Raw genomic sequence first — 19,034 nt, 5'->3', positions numbered from 1 at the left:
GCTTGACTGGGCAATGTGGAAAGGATATTTCCTCTTGGAGGTATGGTGATCTGAAGCTCATTGACTGTACACTGCACAAAAACAGCCACTTCACTATGCTAACCGCGTTTCTCAGCACTTGGTCTATAGACTGGTCTGCTTTGGTATCACAAATGCACAGAGTGTGACAGGGTCATACAACATAGTCCAACTCATCGATGCCAACCAGATATCCCAATCTGACCATTTGCCAGCATTTGGCCTATATCCCTTTAAACTCTTCCTATTCGTGTGCCCATCCAGAAAGAGTCTAGAAGGATACGTTTATCCAGGAAGGAGATGAAGAAAGGGCTTCGGAGAGCTATAAGGGGGCATGAGAAAACCTTGGCAGATGGGATCAAGGAAAACTCCAAGCCTTTATACACGTACGTGAGGAATAAGAGAATTACCAGAGAAAGGGTAGGGCCGATCAAGGATTGTGAAGGGAATTTGTGCACGGAGCCTAAAGAGATAGGAGAGGTCCTTAATGAATACTTTTCTTCAGTATTCACAACTGAGAGGGACCTAGTTGTGGAGGAGGACAGTGTGAAACAGACTGGCAGATTAGAGGAGGTAGATGTTAGTAAGGAAGATGTGCTAGGAATTTTGAGGAAGTTGAAGATAGATAAGCCCCCTGGGCCTGATGGGATTTATCCAAGGAATTTATGGGAAGTGAGAAAAAGGGATCACAGGGCTTTTGGCAATGATCTTTTCGTCCTCACTGTCCATGGGTATAGTGCTGGAAGATTAGAAAGAGGCAAACATCATTCCCTTGTTCAAAAAAGGGAATAAGGATAACCCTGGAAATTACAGACCAGTTAGTCTTACGTCAATGGTGGGCAAATTATTGGAAAGGGTTCTGAGAGATAGGATTTATGATCACTTGGAAAGGCACAGTTTGATTCGTGATAGTCAGCATGGATTTGTGAGGGGTAGATCATGCCTCACAAACCTTATCGAATTCTTTGAAGAGGTGAGCAAACACGTGGAAGAAGGTAGAGCAGTGGATGTGGTATACATGGATTTAAGTAAGGTGTTAGGTAAGGTTCCCCATGGTAGGCTCATGCAGAAAGTAAGGAGGCATGGGATAGGGGGAAATGTGGCAGATTGGATTCAGAATTGGCTGACCCTGAGAAGGCAAAGGGTGGTAGTGGACAGAAAATATTCAACATGGTGCTCAGTTACGTGTGGTGTACCACAAGGATCTATTCTGGGTCCTCTTCTATTTGTGATTTTTGTCAATGATGGATGAAGGAGTGGAAAGGTGGATTAGCAAGTTCGCAGATGATACGAAAGTGGGTCGCATTGTAGACAGTGCAGAGAGCCGTTCTAGGTTACAAAGGGACATTGATAGGATGCAGAGCTGGGTTGAGAAGTGGCAGATGGAGTTTAACCCTGAAAAATGTGAGGTGATTCATTTTGGAAGGACAAACTTGAAAGCAGTATACAGGGTTAACGGAAAGATTCTTGGCAGTGAGGAGGAGCAGAGGGATCTTGGGTTTCATGTTCACAGTTCCCTGAAAACTGCCACCCAGGTGGATAGAGTTGTTAAGAAGGCGTATGGTGTGTTAGCTTTCATTAATAGAGGGATTGAGTACAAGAGTCGTGAGGTTATGCTCCAGCTATACACAAGCCTGGTTTGGCCACATCTGGAGTATTGTGTCCAGTTCTGGTCGCCTCATTACAGGAAAAATGTGGAAGCATTGGAAAAGGTGATGAAGAGATTTACCAGGATGTTGCCTGGAATGGAGGGAAGGTCTTATGAGGAAAGTTTGAGAGAGCTAAGGCTTTTCTCTTTAGAGCGACGAAGGATGAGAGGTGACTTGATACAGATGGACAAAATAATCAGACGTGTAGATAGAGCAGACAGCCAGAGACTTTTTTCGTAGGTTAGAGGTAGTTATCACGAGGGGGTATAGTTTTAATGTGAGTCGAAGTAGACATAGGGGAGATGTCAGAGGTAGGTTCTTTACTCAGAGAGTGATAGCGGCATGGAATTCATTGCTGGAGACGGTAGTAAAGTCGGCCTCATTAGGTGCATTTAAGTGGCTATTAGGCATTTGGATGACAATATTAGGTAGAAATGGAGGTCAGATAGACCTTAAGGTTAGGGTAAAAGTTCAGCACAACACGGTGGGCCGAAGGGCCTGTACTGCTGTGTACAGTTCTACGTTCTACGTTCTCTGTTCTCTGTTCTCTGTCCATGCCTTTTCAATGTTGTAACTGTACCAGCTTCTCACACATCCTCTCATAGCTTATTCCATATACACATTTCTTACATGTAAAAAAAGTTGCCCCTTAGATGTTTTCCCACTAACCTTAAACCGTTTAGTTTTAGACTCACTACCCTGGGGAAAAATAACCTTGACTATTCACCCAATCCTTGCCCCTCATCATTTTATAAACCTCACGTCTAACGGCTTCTTCAATGTGCTGAGCGTTTCTGCCTGTAACGCCCTCACAGGCAGTGAGATCTAGATCCCCCACCAGCCCCTATGTTTTTCCCCACATTCCTTCTAAACACCCTGCCCCTTACTTTCAATCATTTCCCTCTGGTCATTGATTCCTCCATCAAGAGGAAATGTTTCTCCCTGTGCACCCGGTCCATGTAGATCTCAATGACCCCCCTCAATCTCCACTGTTCTAAAGAAAACAACCGCAGTCGTGAAGGGCTATACTCAAAATGTTTGATTGCTCCTTTCCTCCAGATGCTGCCCGACCTGCTGTGTTCTACCAGCTTCCTGTCTGTCTATCTTGGATTCCAGCATCCACAGTTTTTTTTGTCTCTAATGCAGTCTGTGAAACCTTTCTTCATTCTCTTGTTGGAGTATCTAGGACTAGGGGATTATTGGTTAAAAATAACCAGTTGCTCATTTAAAACAGGGGCAAGTAAGGGTCTTCTCTGTAGAATTCCCTTCCACAAAAGGCAGTGAGTGCAGAATCTTTAAATATTTTTAAGCTAGAGGTCAACAGACTCGAGTCCTGAGGGGATGAAAGAGTATTGGGGTGAAAGTAGAATTGAGATTAAAATTAGATCAACTATCCTTTTATTGAAATAGCAGAGCAAGCTTGCTGGGCCAAATGGCATCCTCTTGTTGGTGTGTTTATATGTTCAGATTCAGAGTTGTGCTACAGGGCGATCACTGCTCGTTCAGCACAGTTCTCTGTCACCAGCCTGGACAGTTGATGCTTTAAGACTGAGGATTGAATACCTTCCACTGGTCCTCATAATAGCTAACTCTTTATTTACATTGCCAACGTCAAACCCGTTTTCCACCAACGTACTCTGATTCTCAATGGATTCTGTCTTCTGTTAGTGTCCTACCATGAGTCCGGGAGACCTGGTTCATTGTAAACAACATCCACAGTTTCAGCTGTTGGTGTGCATTGCATTGCAATGTAGCCTGTAACATTCTCGTGTTTCTGACAGTTATTCCATCTGCACCATGTTGCCTGGTCTCTGTGGACTGTATGTTCTGTTTCTTCAGCCATGGAGACTGCTCTGGTGATGGGGAGTAACTGTTACTATTCTCAACTCACAATCAATGGGTGTCCGTTTTCCAGAACTGTCTCTCCTGTATTAGCTCATTCCCCAGGAATATCTCGACTGTCTTCTCCAATGGCATCTAATACCTTGCCCAGTTTGTGTCTTCTCTGATGGCATTGGATGGTTTTCTCTACAGACCGTGTGGCCATCAGCATTGCTCTGAAACTCCATGTTACTTCTGCTAGTGACCTACAGCTTTCCTTCCTGATGGTGGAAGTTTGTGACCATGAGGCTTTGTTTTCTCTCAGTACCGACATTGATTGGTAGGATCAGGTATTTGGCTTGCTACCTGTGGAGGTTTCAAATGTGCCTGTACAATGCCCACATTCTTGAAAGTGGATAGACTGTTGTCATCAAGCTAGTGTCGGCCGGGATCTGCCCATGAGTCTTCCTGGGTTCTGCTTCCAGCACCCTTCAATAAATCTTCTATGGGCTGAAATAAATCTGACGATGTTTCATCAAGAATTCCAAAATGTTCTGTGCCCTATGAATTCAGATTTCAAGGACCTATATCATAATTTTCTGCCAATCCGTAGAGATCTTTAATGAGTTTTATTACAGATTCTCCAGGCAGCTGAATTCTTCTGCTAAAGTTTTACAGGCATCGTCAAAAGTGTCCATATTTTCTTTGAGGTTTTGTCTGTTAATAACATAATCTACAACCAGACCCACAAAATACAATAGTGTATATTCACTTAGCTTCAGTCTTAATGTTTGATTCTGTGGCAATTATCTTAAGAACAGACACCTCTATGACCCTAAGCTTGGGTTCTGTATGTAACTTCTCAAACAGGGAAGGTGCTACACATACTACATTATTTTCCATTATTTCACAATGTGCTGATTAATCTTATTGTTGCCAAGGTATTTTATACTGTCTTATTTCACAATGTCCTTATATCTGTTTTAAAGCATGTATCCTTATATACCTCAATGCTGTTGTAAAATGAACAACTTCAGAGTTGACAGGATGCTGTATCATCACAGTATTTTGTTTTCTTTAGTCATTTACAGGATTTGGGTAACACTGGTCAGGCAGCATCTATTGCCTATCCCTAATTGCCCAGAGGGCAGTTAAGAGTCGACCACATTGCTGTCCGTCTGGAGTTACATGTAGGCCAGACCAGGTAAGGATGGCAGTTTCCTTCCCTAAAGGACATTCGTGAGCCAGATGGGTTTTTTCCTGACAATCGACAGTGGATTCAAGGTCATTATTAGATTCCTAATTCCAGATTATTATTGAATTCAAATTCTACCACCTGCTGTGGCAGGATTTGAACCCGGGTCCCCGGAGCATTATCTGGGTCTCTGGATTAACAGTCTAGCGATAATTGGCTATGAGTTTTTTTAACTTGGCACATCTGTTTTTATTATACCAACTGCCTGTAAACATGAGAATAGAGCTTCTCATCTCCACAGCCTGTGAGTGACATCAGCAGGAATGGGTGGAGCCATAAACATAACATAAATGTTAACCATTTCATTGGTTAACCATTTAACATAATGTTAACCATTACCTTATCACCTGAAAAGCTTGGTTCTCTGTGGTTCACCCACGATACAGTCATAATGTGGATATCATTCCAGCTCTCGGTGGGAGACAGTGTCCCAGTGTACAGGCTCTCACTGGGAGACAGTGTCCCAGTGTACAGGCTCTCACTGGGAGACAGTGCCCCAGTGTACAGGCTCTCACTGGGAGACACTGCCCCAGTGAGCAGGCTCTCACTGGGAGACAGTGTCCCAGTGTGCAGGCTCTCACTGGGAGACAGTGTCCAAGTGTGCAGGCTCTCACTGGGAGACAGTGTCCCAGTGTACAGGCTCTCACTGGGAGACACTGCCCTAGTGTACAGGCTCTCACTGGGAGACAGTGTCCCAGTGTGCAGGCTCTCACTGGGAGACAGTGTCCCAGTGTGCAGGCTCTCACTGGGAGACAGTGTCCCAGTGTGCAGGCTCTCACTGGGAGACACTGCCCCAGTATACAGGCTCTCACTGGGAGACAGTGTCCCAGTGTGCAGGCTCTCACTGGGAGACAGTGCTCCAGTGTGCAGGCTCTCTCTGATGAATGGATGGTCTATCCTACACGCTCAGTCTTGCATTGCTCTTTTTCATGAACAGTGCGATCCCAGCCTTACCTCCACGAGTGTGTATTCACAGTTGCCATGGAAGGAGTAGCGTTTGTGATCAAATGTGATGTAGTGATGATTTCCGATCAGGCTACACTCAGCAGCACATTTATTCTGAGTACACTCCCAATGACCTCGGCGACACACACTGCACAAAAACCAAAGCAGGTTATTAGATCCTGACTGAGCTGTACCCTCCCAAACAACGCAGTAACACCAAGCAACTATCCAGTGGTTTTCCCCTGTACCTGCTGCCCTTCTCCTTCTCGATGGAAGTGGTCGTGGGTTTGGAAGGTGCTGTCTGAGGATCTCTGGTAAATCTCTGCAGTGCATCTTGTAGATGGTATACACTGCTGCGACTGAGTATCGGTGGGTGGAGGGAGTGGGATGTTTGTGGATGTGGTGCCAATCAAGCGGCTGCTTTCCCCTGGATGGTGTTGAGCTTCTTGAGTGTTGTTGGGGCTGCCCCCATCCAGGCCAGTGGGGAGTATTCCATCACACTCCTGACTTGTGCCTTGATTTGATTTAATTTGATTTGATTTGATCTATTGCTGTCATATGTACCTATGTACAGTGAAAAGCTTTGTTTTATGCAGATCATAGCAAACAAGGCCAGATAGATCATAGGACGCTTAGACAGAGTGAGGCATACGGGTTTCACTGCACAGGATGTGTCCGAAGCAAGATCAACACCAACAGGATCAACATTATTTGAAGTTTGTCCATTCATCAGCCTTACAACAGCTGGGAAGAAGCTTGTATGAGGGGGCATAGCTACAAATTGAGGGGTGATAGATTTAAGACAGATGTCAGAGGCAGGTTCTTTACTCAGAGAGTGGTCAGGGCATGGAACGCCCTGCCCGCCAATGTAGTAAACTCAGCCACATTAGGGACATTTAAACAGTCCTTGGATAAGCATATGGATGATGATGGGATAGTGTAGGGGGAGGGGCTTAGATTAGTTCACAGGTCAGAGTAACATCGAGGGCCGAAGGGCCTGTTCTGCGCTGTATTGTTCTGTGTTCTATGTTCTATGTTCTATGTTCTATGTTCTATGTTCTATGTTCTATGTTCTATGTTCCTGAACCTGCTGGTGAGTGTGTTTGAGATTCAGTATCTCCTGCCTGATGGACGGGGTAGTACGAGAACATGACTGGGATGTGACAGGTCTTTGATGATGTTGGCAGCCTTACCATGGCAATGGGAAGTGCAAATGGTGTCCACGGATGGGATGTTCACTTCCGTATTGGTCTGGGCTGTGTTCACAACTTTCTGCAGTTTCTTACAATCCTGGGCAGAGCAGTTGCCGTACCAGGCTGTTAGCTGTTGACCCGACAGGCTTTGGGGAGTCAGGAGGTGAGCTACTCCCCGTACCATTCCGAACCTCTGACCTGCTTCATGCTGCAATTCAGATAAGCAGGATAGGTCACAGGGAGAGAGGGGGAGATGAGGCTTTAGGATGTGAGTTTGCTGACTGAGCTGGAAGCTTCGTTTTCAGACGTTTCGTCACCATTCTAGGTAACATCATCAGTGAGCCTCCGACGAAGCGCTGGTGTTATGTCCCGCTTTCTATTTATCTGGTTAGGTTTCCTTGGGTTGGTGATGTCATTTCCTGCATTGGTGATGTCATTTCCTGTTCTTTTTCTCAGGGGATGGTAGATTGGCTCCAAATCAATGTGTTTGTTGATGGAGTTCCCGTTGGAATGCCATGCTTCTAGGAATTCTCGTGCGTGTCTCTGTTTGGCTTGTCCTAGGATGGATGTGTTGTCCCAATCAAAGTGGTGTCCTTCCTTATCTGTATGTAAGGATACGAGTGATAGTGGGTCATGTCGTTTTGTGGCTTGTTGATGTTCATGTATCCTGGTGGCTAGCTTTCTGCCTGTTTGTCCAATGTAGTGTTTGTCACAGTTCTTGCAAGGTATTTTGTAGATGACGTTCGTTTTATTTGTTGTCTGTGTAGGGTCTTTTAAGTTCATTAGCTGCTGTTTTAGTGTGTTGGTGGGTTTGTGGGCTTCCCTGATGCCAAGAGGTCCGAGTAGTCTGGCAGTCATTTCGGAAATGTCTTTGATGTAGGGGAGAGCGGTTATGGTTTCTGAGCCCGTTTTGTCTGTTTGTTTGGGTTTATTGCTGAGGAATCAGTGGACTGTGTTCATAGGGTACCCATTCTTTTTGAATACACTGTATAGGTGATTTTCCTCTGCTCTGCGTAGTTCCTCTGTGCTGCAGCGTGTGGTGTCTCATTGGAATAATGCTCTAATGCAGCTTCGTTTGTGTGTGTTGGGATGGTTGCTCCTGTAGTTCAGTATTTGGTCCGTATGTGTTGTTTTCCTGTAGACGCTGGTTTGAAGTTCCCCATTGGCTGTTCGCTCTACTGTGACATCTAGGAATGGCAGTTTGCTGTTGTTTTCCTCCTCTTTTGTGAATGTTATGCCAGTTATGGGTATTATTGATGGTCTTGAAGGTTTCCTCTAATTTGTTTTGTTTAGTGATGACAAAGTTGTCATCTACGTAGCGGACCCAAAGTTTGGTTGGATGATTGGCAGAGCTGTTTGTTCGAGTCTCTGCATTACTGCCTCTGCTAAGAACCCTGATATCGGAGATCCCATGGGTGTACCGTTGGTTTGTCTGTAGGTTTTGTTATTGAAAGTGAAGTGGGTGGTAAGGCATTGGTCCACTAGCTTGATGATGATGTCCTTGCTGATGAGGTTGATGGTGTCTGGTGTATGTGTCTTTGGTTCTTCTAATAGTGTAGTCAATGTTTCTTTGGCCAGGTTGCTGTTGATGGATGTGAACAGGGCTGTTACGTCAAAGGAGACCATCATTTCATCCTCTTCTATCTTGAAATAATGGTCTCCTTTGTAACAGCCCTGTTCACATCCATCAACAGCAACCTGGCCAAAGAAACACTGACTACACTATTAGAAGAACAGAAGACACATACACCAGACACCATCAACCTCATCAGCAAGGACATCATCATCAAGCTAGTGGACCAATGCCTTACCACCCACTTCACTTTCAATAACAAAACCTACAGACAAACCAACGGTACACCCATGGGATCTCCAATATCAGGGTTCTTAGCAGAGGCAGTAATGCAGAGACTCAAACAAACAGCTCTGCCAATCATCCAACCCAAACTTTGGGTCCGCTACGTGGATGACAACTTTGTCATCACTAAACAAAACAAATTAGAGGAAACCTTCAAGACCATCAATAATACCCTTACTGGCATAACATTCACAAAAGAGGAGGAAAACAACAGCAAACTGCCATTCCTAGATGTCACAGTAGAGCGAACAGCCAATGGGGAACTTCAAACCAGCGTCTACAGGAAAACAACACATACGGACCAAATACTGAACTACAGGAGCAACCATCCCAACACACACAAACAAAGCTGCATTAGAACATTATTCCAACGAGCCACCACACACTGCAGCACAGAGGAACTACGCAGAGCAGAGGAAAATCACCTATACAGCGTATTCAAAAAGAATGGGTACCCTATGAACACAGTCTGCCGATTCCTCAGCAATAAACCCAAACAAACAGACAAAACACGCCCAGAAACCATAACCACTCTCCCCTACATCAAAGACATTTCCGAAATGACTGCCAGACTACTCGGACCTCTTGGCATCAGGGAAGCCCACAAACCCACCAACACACTAAATCAGCAGCTAATGAACTTAAAAGACCCAATACAGACAACAAGCAAAACAAATGTCATCTACAAAATACCTTGCAAGAACTGTGACAAACACTACATTGGACAAACTGGCAGAAAGCTAGCCACCAGGATACATGAACATCAACTAGCCACAAAACGACATGATCCACTATCACTAGTATCCTTACATACAGATGAGGAAGGACACCACTTTGATTGGGACAACACATCCATCCTAGGACAAGCCAAACAGAGACACGCACGAGAATTCCTAGAAGCATGGCATTCCAACGGGAATTCCATCAACAAACACATTGATTTGGAGCCAATCTACCATCCACTGAGAAAAAGAACAGGAAATGACATCACCAATGCAGGAAATGACATCACCAACCCAAGAAAACCTAACCAGATAAATAGAAAGCTGACGTTTCGGGCCTAGACCCTTCATCAAAGAGCTGATGAAGGGTCTAGGCCCGAAACGTCAGCTTTTGTGCTCCTGAGATGCTGCTTGGCCTGCTGTGTTCATCCAGCCTCACATTTTATTATCTTGGAATCTCCAGCATCTGCAGTTCCCATTATCTCAGATAAATAGAAAGCTGGACATAACACCAGCGCTTCACCGGAGGCTCACTAATGATGTTACCTAGAATGGTGACGAAACGTCTGAAAACGAACCTTCCAGCTCAGCGAGCAAACTCACATCCCGAACCTCAACCTGAGCTACAAATCTTCTCAAAACTCGCTAGATGAGGATTTAGTTGGGCTGGTTAAGGGGAGAGAGGGGGAGACGAGGATTTAGTTGGGCGGGTCACGGGGGAGACAAAGATTTAGTTGGGCAGGTCACAGGGAGTGGGGGGGAGATGAGGATTTAGTTGGATGGGTCACAGGGAGTGAGAAGGAGATGAGGATTTAGTTGGATGCGTCACAGGGAGTGAAGGGGGAGATGAGGATTTAGGTGGATGCGTCACAGGGAGTGGGGGGGAGATGAGGATTTAGTTGGATGCATCAGAGTGAGTGAGGGAGGAGATGAGGATTTAGTTGGATGCGTCACAGGGAGTGAGGGAGGAGATGAGGATTTAGTTGGATGCGTCACAGGGAGTGAGGGAGGAGATGAGGGTTTAGTTGGATGCGTCACAGGGAGTGAGAGGGAGATGAGGATTTAGTTGGATGCGTCACAGGGAGTGAGGGGAAGATGAGGATTTAGTTGGATGCGTCACAGGGAGTGAGGCGGAGATGAGGATGTAGTTGGGCAGGTCACAGGGAGTGAGGGGGACGTGAGGATTTAGTTGGATGCGTCACAGGGAGTGAGGGATGAGATGAGGATTTAGTTGGTTGTGTCACAGGGAGTGAGGGATGAGATGAGGATTTAGTTGGGCAGGTCACAGGGAGTGAGGGAGGAGATGAGGATTTAGTTGGATGCGTCACAGGGAGTCGGGGGGGAGATGAGGATTTAGTTGAATGCGTCACAGGGAGTGAGAGGGAGATGAGGATTTAGTTGGATGAGTCACAGCGAGTGAGGGAGGAGATGAGGATTTAGTTGGATGCGTCACAGGGAGTGAGGAAGGAGATGAGGATTTAGTTGGATGGGTCACAGGGAGTGAGAAGGAGATGAGGATTTGGTCGGATGCGTCACAGGGAGTGAGGAAGGAGATGAGGATTTAGTTGGATGCGTCACAGGGAGTGAGAGGGAGATGATGATTTAGTTGGATGCGTCACAGGGAGTGAAGGGGGAGATGAGGATTTAGTTGGATGCGTCACAGGGAGTGAGGAAGGAGATGAGGATTTAGTTGGATGGGTCACAGGGAGTGAGGGAAGAGATGAGGATTTAGTTGGATGGGTCACTGGGAGTGAGGGGAAATGAGGATTTAGTTGGATGGGTAACAGGGAGTGAGTGAGGAGATGAGGATTTAGTTGGATGCGTCACAGGGAGTGAGGGAGGAGATGAGGATTTAGTCGGATGCGTCACAGGGAGTGAGGGACGAGATGAGGATTTAGTTGGATGGGTCACAGGGAGTCGGGGGGAGATGAGGATTTAGTTGGGCAGGTCACAGGGAGTGTGGGAGGAGATGAGGAATTAGTTGGATGGGTCACAGGGAGTGAAGGACGAGATGACGATTTAGTTGGATGCGTTACAGGGAGTGAAAGGGAGATGATTATTTAGTTGGATGCGTCACAGGGAGTGAAGGGGGCGATGAGAATTTAGTTGGATGCGTCACAGGGAGTGAGGAAGGAGATGAGGATTTAGTTGGATGGGTCACAGGGAGTGAGGGGGAGATGAGGATTTAGTTGGATGGGTCACTGGGAGTGAGGGGGAGATGAGGATTTAGTCGGATGCATCACAGGGAGTGAGGGAGGAGTTGAGGATTTAGTCGGATTCGTCACAGGGAGTGAGGGACGAGATGAGGTTTTAGTTGGATGGGTCACAGGGAGTGAGGAAGGAGATGAGGATTTAGTGGGATGCGTCACAGGGAGTGAGGGAGGAGATGAGGATTTAGTTGGTCGGGTCACAGGGTGAGAGGGGGACATGAGGATTTAGTTGGTAGGGTCACAGGGAGTGAGGGGGAGATGAGGATTTAGTTGGATGCGTCACAGGGAGTGAGGGAGGAGATGAGGATTTAGTTGGATGCGTCACAGGGAGTGAGAAGGAGATGAGGATTTAGTTGGATGCGTCACCGGGAGTGAGGGGGAGATGAGGATATAGTGGGGCAGGTCACAGGGAGTGAGGGGGACGTGAGGATTTAGTTGGATGCGTCACAGGGAGTGAGGGCCGATGAGGATTTAGTTGGATGCGTCACAGGGAGTGAGAGGGAGATGAGGATTTAGTTGGATGCGTCACAGGGAGTGAGGGGGACATGAGGATTTAGTTGGATGCGTCACAGGGAGTGAGAGGGACATGAGGATTTAGTTGGATGCGTTACAGGGAGTGAGGGAGGAGATGAGGATTTAGTCGGATGCGTCACAGGGAGTGAGGGACGAGATGAGGATTTAGTTGGATGTGTCAGAGGGAGTCGGGGGGCGATGAGGATTTAGTTGGGCAGGTCACAGGGAGTGAGGGGGAGATGAGGATTTAGTTGGATGCGTCACAGGGAGTGAGGGAGGAGATGAGGATTTAGTTGGCTTTCATTAACAGGGGGATTGAGTTTAAGAGTCGTGAGATCTTGTTGCAGCTCTATAAAACTTTGGTTAGGCCGCACTTGGAATACTGCGTCCAGTTCTGGGCGCCCTATTATAGGAAAGATGTGGATGCTTTGGAGAGGGTTCAGAGGAGGTTTACCAGGATGCTGCCTGGACTGGAGGGCTTATCTTATGAAGAGAGGTTGACTGAGCTCGGTCTCTTTTCATTGGAGAAAAGGAGGAGGAGAGGGGACCTAATTGAGGTATACAAGATAATGAGAGGCATAAATAGAGTTGATAGCCAGAGACTATTTCCCAGGGCAGAAATGGCTAGCACGAGGGGTCATAGTTTTAAGCTGGTTGGTGGAAAGTATAGAGGGGATGTCAGAGGCAGGTTCTTTACGCAGAGAGTTGTGAGAGCATGGAATGCATTGCCAGCAGCAGTTGTGGAAGCAAGGTCATTGGGGTCATTTAAGAGACTGCTGGACATGTATATGGCCACAGAAATTTGAGGGTGCATACATGAGGATCAATGGTCGGCACAACATTGTGGGCTGAAGGGCCTGTTCTGTGCTGTACTGTTCTATGTTCTATGTTCTATGTTCTATGTCAGAGGGAGTGAGGGAGGAGATGAGGATTTAGTTGGATGCGTCAAAGGGAGTGAGAGGGAGATGAGGATTTAGTTGGATGCGTCACAGGGAGTGAGGGAGGAGATGAGGATTTAGTTGGATGCGTCACAGGGAGTCGGGGGGAGATGAGGATTCAGTTGGATGCGTCACAGGGAGTGAGAGGGACATGAGGATTTAGTTGGATGCGTCACAGGGATTGAGGGGGAGATGAGGATTCAGTTGGATGCGTCACAGGGAGTGAGGGAGAAGATGAGGATTTAGTTGGATGCGTCACAGGGAGTGAGAAGGAGTTGAGGATTTAGTTGGATGCGTCACAGGGAGTGAGGGGGCGATGAGGATTTAGTTGGATGCGTCACAGGGAGTGAGAGGGAGATGAGGATTTAGTTGGGCAGGTCACAGGGAGTGAGGGGGACATGAGGATTTAGTTGGATGCGTCACAGGGAGTGAGAGGGACATGAGGATTAGTTGGATGCGTCACAGGGAGTGAGGGAGGAGATGAGGATTTAGTCGGATGCGTCACAGGGAGTGAGGGATGAGATGAGGATTTAGTTGGATGTGTCACAGGGAGTCGGGGGGAGATGAGGATTTAGTTGGGCAGGTCACAGGGAGTGAGGGAGGAGATGAGGATTTAGTTGGATGGGTCACAGGGAGTGAAGGACGAGATGAGGATTTAGTTGGATGCGTCACAGGGAGTTAAGGGGGAGATGAGAATTTATTTGGATGCGTCACAGGGAGTGGGGGAGGAGATGAGGATTTAGTTGGATGCGTCACAGGGAGTGAGGGAGGAGATGAGGATTTAGTTGGATGCGTCACAGGGAGTGAGGGAGGAGATGAGGATTTAGTTGGATGGGTCACAGGGTGTGAGGGAGGAGATGAGGATTTAGTTCGATGGGTCACTGGGAGTGAGGGGGAGATGAGGATTTAGTTGGATGGGTCACAGGGAGTGAGGGAGGAGATGAGGATTTAGTTGGATGGGTCACAGGGAGTGAAGGACGAGATGAGGATTTAGTTGGATGCGTCACAGGGAGTGGGGGAAGAGATGAGGATTTAGTTGGATGCGTCACAGGGAGTGAAGAAGGAGATGAGGATTTAGTTGGATGCGTCACAGGGAGTGAGGGAGGAGATGAGGATTTAGTTGGATGCGTCACAGGGAGTGAAGGGGGAGATGAGAATTTAGTTGAATGCGTCACAGGGAGTGAGAGGGAGATGAGGATTTAGTTGGATGCGTCACAGGGAGTGAGGAAGGAGATTAGGATTTAGGTGGATGCGTCACAGGGAGTGAGAGGGAGATGAGGATTTAGTTGGATGCGTCACAGGGAGTGAGGGAGGAGATGAGGATTTAGTTGGATGCGTCACAGGGAGTGAGGAAGGAGATGAGGATTTAGTTGGATGCGTCACAGGGAGTGAGAGGGAGATGAGGATTTAGTTGGGCAGGTCACAGGGAGTGAGGGAGGAGATGAGGATTTAGTTGGATGCGTCACAGGGAGTGAGGGAGGAGATGAGGATTTAGTCGGATGCGTCACAGGGAGTGAGGAAGGAGATGAGGATTTAGTTGGATGCGTCACAGGGAGTGAGAGGGAGATGATGATTTAGTTGGATGCGTCACAGGGAGTGAAGGGGGAGATGAGGATTTAGTTGGATGGGTCACAGGCAGTGAAGGACGAGATGACGATTTAGTTGGATGCCTCACAGGGAGTGAAGGGGGAGATGAGAATTTAGTTGGATGCGTCACAGGGAGTGAGGGAGGAGATGAGGATTTAGTTGGATGCGTCACAGAGAGTGAGGAAGGAGATGAGGATTTAGTTGGATGGGTCACAGGGAGTGAGGGGGAGATGAGGATTTAGTTGGATGGGTCACTGGGAGTGAGGGGGAGATGAGGATTTAGTCGGATGCATCACAGGGAGTGAGGGAGGAGTTGAGGATTTAGTCGGATTCGTCACAGGGAGTGAGGGACGAGATGAGGATTTAGTTGGATGGGACACAGGGAGTGAGGAAGGAGATGAGGATTTAGTGGGATGCGTCACAGGGAGTGAGGGAGGAGATGAGGATTTAGTTGGTAGGGTCACAGGGTGAGAGGGAGGAGATGAGGATTTAGTTGGATGCGTCAGAGAGAGTGAGGAAGGAGATGAGGATTTAGTTGGATGGGTCACAGGGAGTGAGGGGGAGATGAGGATTTAGTTGGATGGGTCACTGGGAGTGAGGGGGAGATGAGGATTTAGTCGGATGCATCACAGGGAGTGAGGGAGGAGTTGAGGATTTAGTCGGATTCGTCACAGGGAGTGAGGGACGAGATGAGGATTTAGTTGGATGGGTCACAGGGAGTGAGGAAGGAGATGAGGATTTAGTGGGATGCGTCACAGGGAGTGAGGGAGGAGATGAGGATTTAGTTGGTCGGGTCACAGGGTGAGAGGGTGACATGAGGATTTAGTTGGTAGGGTCACAGGGAGTGAGGGGGAGATGAGGATTTAGTTGGATGAGTCACAGGGAGTGAGGGAGGAGATGAGGATTTAGTTGGATGCGTCACAGGGAGTGAGAAGGAGATGAGGATTTAGTTGGATGCGTCACCGGGAGTGAGGGGGAGATGAGGATTTAGTTGGATGCGTCACAGGGAGTGAGAAGGAGTTGAGGATTTAGTTGGATGCGTCACAGGGAGTGAGGGCCGATGAGGATTTAGTTGGATGCGTCACAGGGAGTGAGAGGGAGATGAGGATTTAGTTGGGCAGGTCACAGGGAGTGAGGGGGACATGAGGATTTAGTTGGATGCGTCACAGGGAGTGAGAGGGAGATGAGGATTTAGTTGGATGCGTCACAGGGAGTGAGAGGGACATGAGGATTTAGTTGGATGCGTTACAGGGAGTGAGGGAGGAGATGAGGATTTAGTCGGATGCGTCACAGGGAGTGAGGGACGAGATGAGGATTTAGTTGGATGTGTCAGAGGGAGTCGGGGGGAGATGAGGATTTAGTTGGGCAGGTCACAGGGAGTGAGGGAGGAGATGAAGATTTAGTTGGATGGGTCACAGGGAGTGAAGGACGAGATGAGGATTTAGTTGGTTGCGTCACAGGGAGTGAAGAAGGAGATGAGGATTTAGTTGGATGGGTCATAGGGAGTGAGGAAGGAGATGAGGATTTAGTGGGATGCGTCACAGGGAGTGAGGGAGGAGATGAGGATTTAGTTGGATGCGTCAAAGGGAGTGAGAGGGAGATGAGGATTTAGTTGGATGCGTCACAGGGAGTGAGGGAGGAGATGAGGATTTAGTTGGATGCGTCACAGGGAGTCGGGGGGAGATGAGGATTTAGTTGGATGCGTCACAGGGAGTGAGAGGGACATGAGGATTTAGTTGGATGCGTCACAGGGATTGAGGGGGAGATGAGGATTCAGTTGGATGCGTCACAGGGAGTGAGGGAGAAGATGAGGATTTAGTTGGATGCGTCACAGGGAGTGAGAAGGAGTTGAGGATTTAATTGGATGCGTCACAGGGAGTGAGGGGGCGATGAGGATTTAGTTGGATGCGTCACAGGGAGTGAGAGGGAGATGAGGATTTAGTTGGGCAGGTCACAGGGAGTGAGGGGGACATGAGGATTTAGTTGGATGCGTCACAGGGAGTGAGGGAGGAGATGAGGATTTAGTTGGATGCGTCACAGGGAGTGAGGGAGGAGATGAGGATTTAGTCGGATGCATCACAGGGAGTGAGAGGGAGATGAGGATTTAGTTGGATGCGTCACAGGGAGTGAGAGGGACATGAGGATTTAGTTGGATGCGTCACAGGGAGTGAGGGAGGAGATGAGGATTTAGTCGGATGCGTCACAGGGAGTGAGGGATGAGATGAGGATTTAGTTGGATGTGTCACAGGGAGTCGGGGGGAGATGAGGATTTAGTTGGGCAGGTCACAGGGAGTGAGGGAGGAGATGAGGATTTAGTTGGATGGGTCACAGGGAGTGAAGGACGAGATGAGGATTTAGTTGGATGCGTCACAGGGAGTGAGAGGGAGATGATGATTTAGTTGGATGCGTCACAGGGAGTTAAGGGGGAGATGAGAATTTATTTGGATGCGTCACAGGGAGTCGGGGAGGAGATGAGGATTTAGTTGGATGGGTCACAGGGAGTGAGGGAGGAGATGAGGATTTAGTTCGATGGGTCACTGGGAGTGAGGGGGAGATGAGGATTTAGTTGGATGGGTCACAGGGAGTGAGGGAGGAGATGAGGATTTAGTTGGATGGGTCACAGGGAGTGAAGGACGAGATGAGGATTTAGTTGGATGCGTCACAGGGAGTGGGGGAGGAGATGAGGATTTAGTTGGATGCATCACAGGGAGTGAGGGAGGAGATGAGGATTTAGTTGGATGGGTCACAGGGAGTGAGGGAGGAGATGAGGATTTAATTGGATGCGTCACAGGGAGTGAAGGGGGAGATGGAGATTTAGGTGGATGCGTCACAGGGAGTGGGGGGGAGATGAGGATTTAGTTGGATGCATCAGAGTGAGTGAGGGAGGAGATGAGGATTTAGTTGGATGCGTCACAGGGAGTGAGGGGGAGATGAGGATTTAGTTGGATGCATCACAGGGAGTGAGGGAGGAGATGAGGATTTTGTTGGATGCGTCACAGGGAGTGAGGGAGGAGATGAGGGTTTAGTTGGATGCGTCACAGGGAGTGAGGGGAAGTTGAGGATTTAGTTGGATGCGTCACAGGGAGTGAGGCGGAGATGAGGATGTAGTTGGGCAGGTCACAGGGAGTGAGGGGGACGTGAGGATTTAGTTGGATGCGTCACAGGGAGTGAGGGAGGAGATGAGGATTTAGTCGGATGCGTCACAGGGAGTGAGGGACGAGATGAGGATTTAGTTGGGCTGGTCACAGGGAGTGAGGGAGGAGATGAGGATTTAGTTGGCTGTGTCACAGGGAGTGAGAAGGAGATGAGGATTTCGTTGGATGCGTCACAGGGAGTCGGGGGGGGAGATGAGGATTTAGTTGAATGCGTCACAGGGAGTGAGAGGGAGATGAGGATTTAGTTGGATGAGTCACAGCGAGTGAGGGAGGAGATGAGGATTCAGTTGGATGCGTCACAGGGAGTGAAGGGGGAGATGAGAATTTAGTTGGATGCGTCACAGGGAGTGAGAGGGAGATGAGGATTTAGTTGGATGCGTCACAGGGAGTGAGGAAGGAGATTAGGATTTAGTTGGATGCTTCACAGGGAGTGAGAGGGAAATGAGGATTTAGTTGGATGCGTCACAGGGAGTGAGGGAGGAGATGAGGATTTAGTTGGATGCGTCACAGGGAGTCTGGGGGAGATGAGGATTTAGTTGGATGCGTCACAGGGAGTGAGAGGGAGATGAGGATTTAGTTGGGCAGGTCACAGGGAGTGAGGGAGGAGATGAGGATTTAGTTGGATGCGTCACAGGGAGTGAGGGAGGAGATGAGGATTTAGTCGGATGCGTCACAGGGAGTGAGGAAGGAGATGAGGATTTAGTTGGATGCGTCACAGGGAGTGAGAGGGAGATGATGATTTAGTTGGATGCGTCACAGGGAGTGAAGGGGGAGATGAGGATTTAGTTGGATGGGTCACAGGCAGTGAAGGACGAGATGACGATTTAGTTGGATGCCTCACAGGGAGTGAAGGGGGAGATGAGAATTTAGTTGGATGCGTCACAGGGAGTGAGGGAGGAGATGAGGATTTAGTTGGATGCGTCACAGAGAGTGAGGAAGGAGATGAGGATTTAGTTGGATGGGTCACAGGGAGTGAGGGGGAGATGAGGATTTAGTTGGATGGGTCACTGGGAGTGAGGGGGAGATGAGGATTTAGTCGGATGCATCACAGGGAGTGAGGGAGGAGTTGAGGATTTAGTCGGATTCGTCACAGGGAGTGAGGGACGAGATGAGGATTTAGTTGGATGGGACACAGGGAGTGAGGAAGGAGATGAGGATTTAGTGGGATGC

The 19,034-nt window shown here is 48.1% G+C and overlaps 1 protein-coding gene across 1 annotated transcript in view; it reads right to left on the bottom strand.

Moving 5' to 3' along the window:
- sspo (SCO-spondin) overlaps positions 1-19,034 on the bottom strand; it is a 517,250-nt gene that overhangs the window by 430,228 nt on the left and 67,988 nt on the right. Inside the window, exon 13 of the mRNA XM_059646360.1 lies at positions 5,698-5,836. Coding sequence (XP_059502343.1) covers positions 5,698-5,836 — 139 coding nt within the window. The remainder of the gene's footprint in view (positions 1-5,697; positions 5,837-19,034) is intronic.

This window comes from Stegostoma tigrinum, chromosome 5, assembly GCF_030684315.1.
Source record: "Stegostoma tigrinum isolate sSteTig4 chromosome 5, sSteTig4.hap1, whole genome shotgun sequence".
NCBI classification, from domain to species: Eukaryota; Metazoa; Chordata; class Chondrichthyes; order Orectolobiformes; family Stegostomatidae; genus Stegostoma; species Stegostoma tigrinum.
This window is presented reverse-complemented; position numbering and strand designations above follow the sequence as displayed.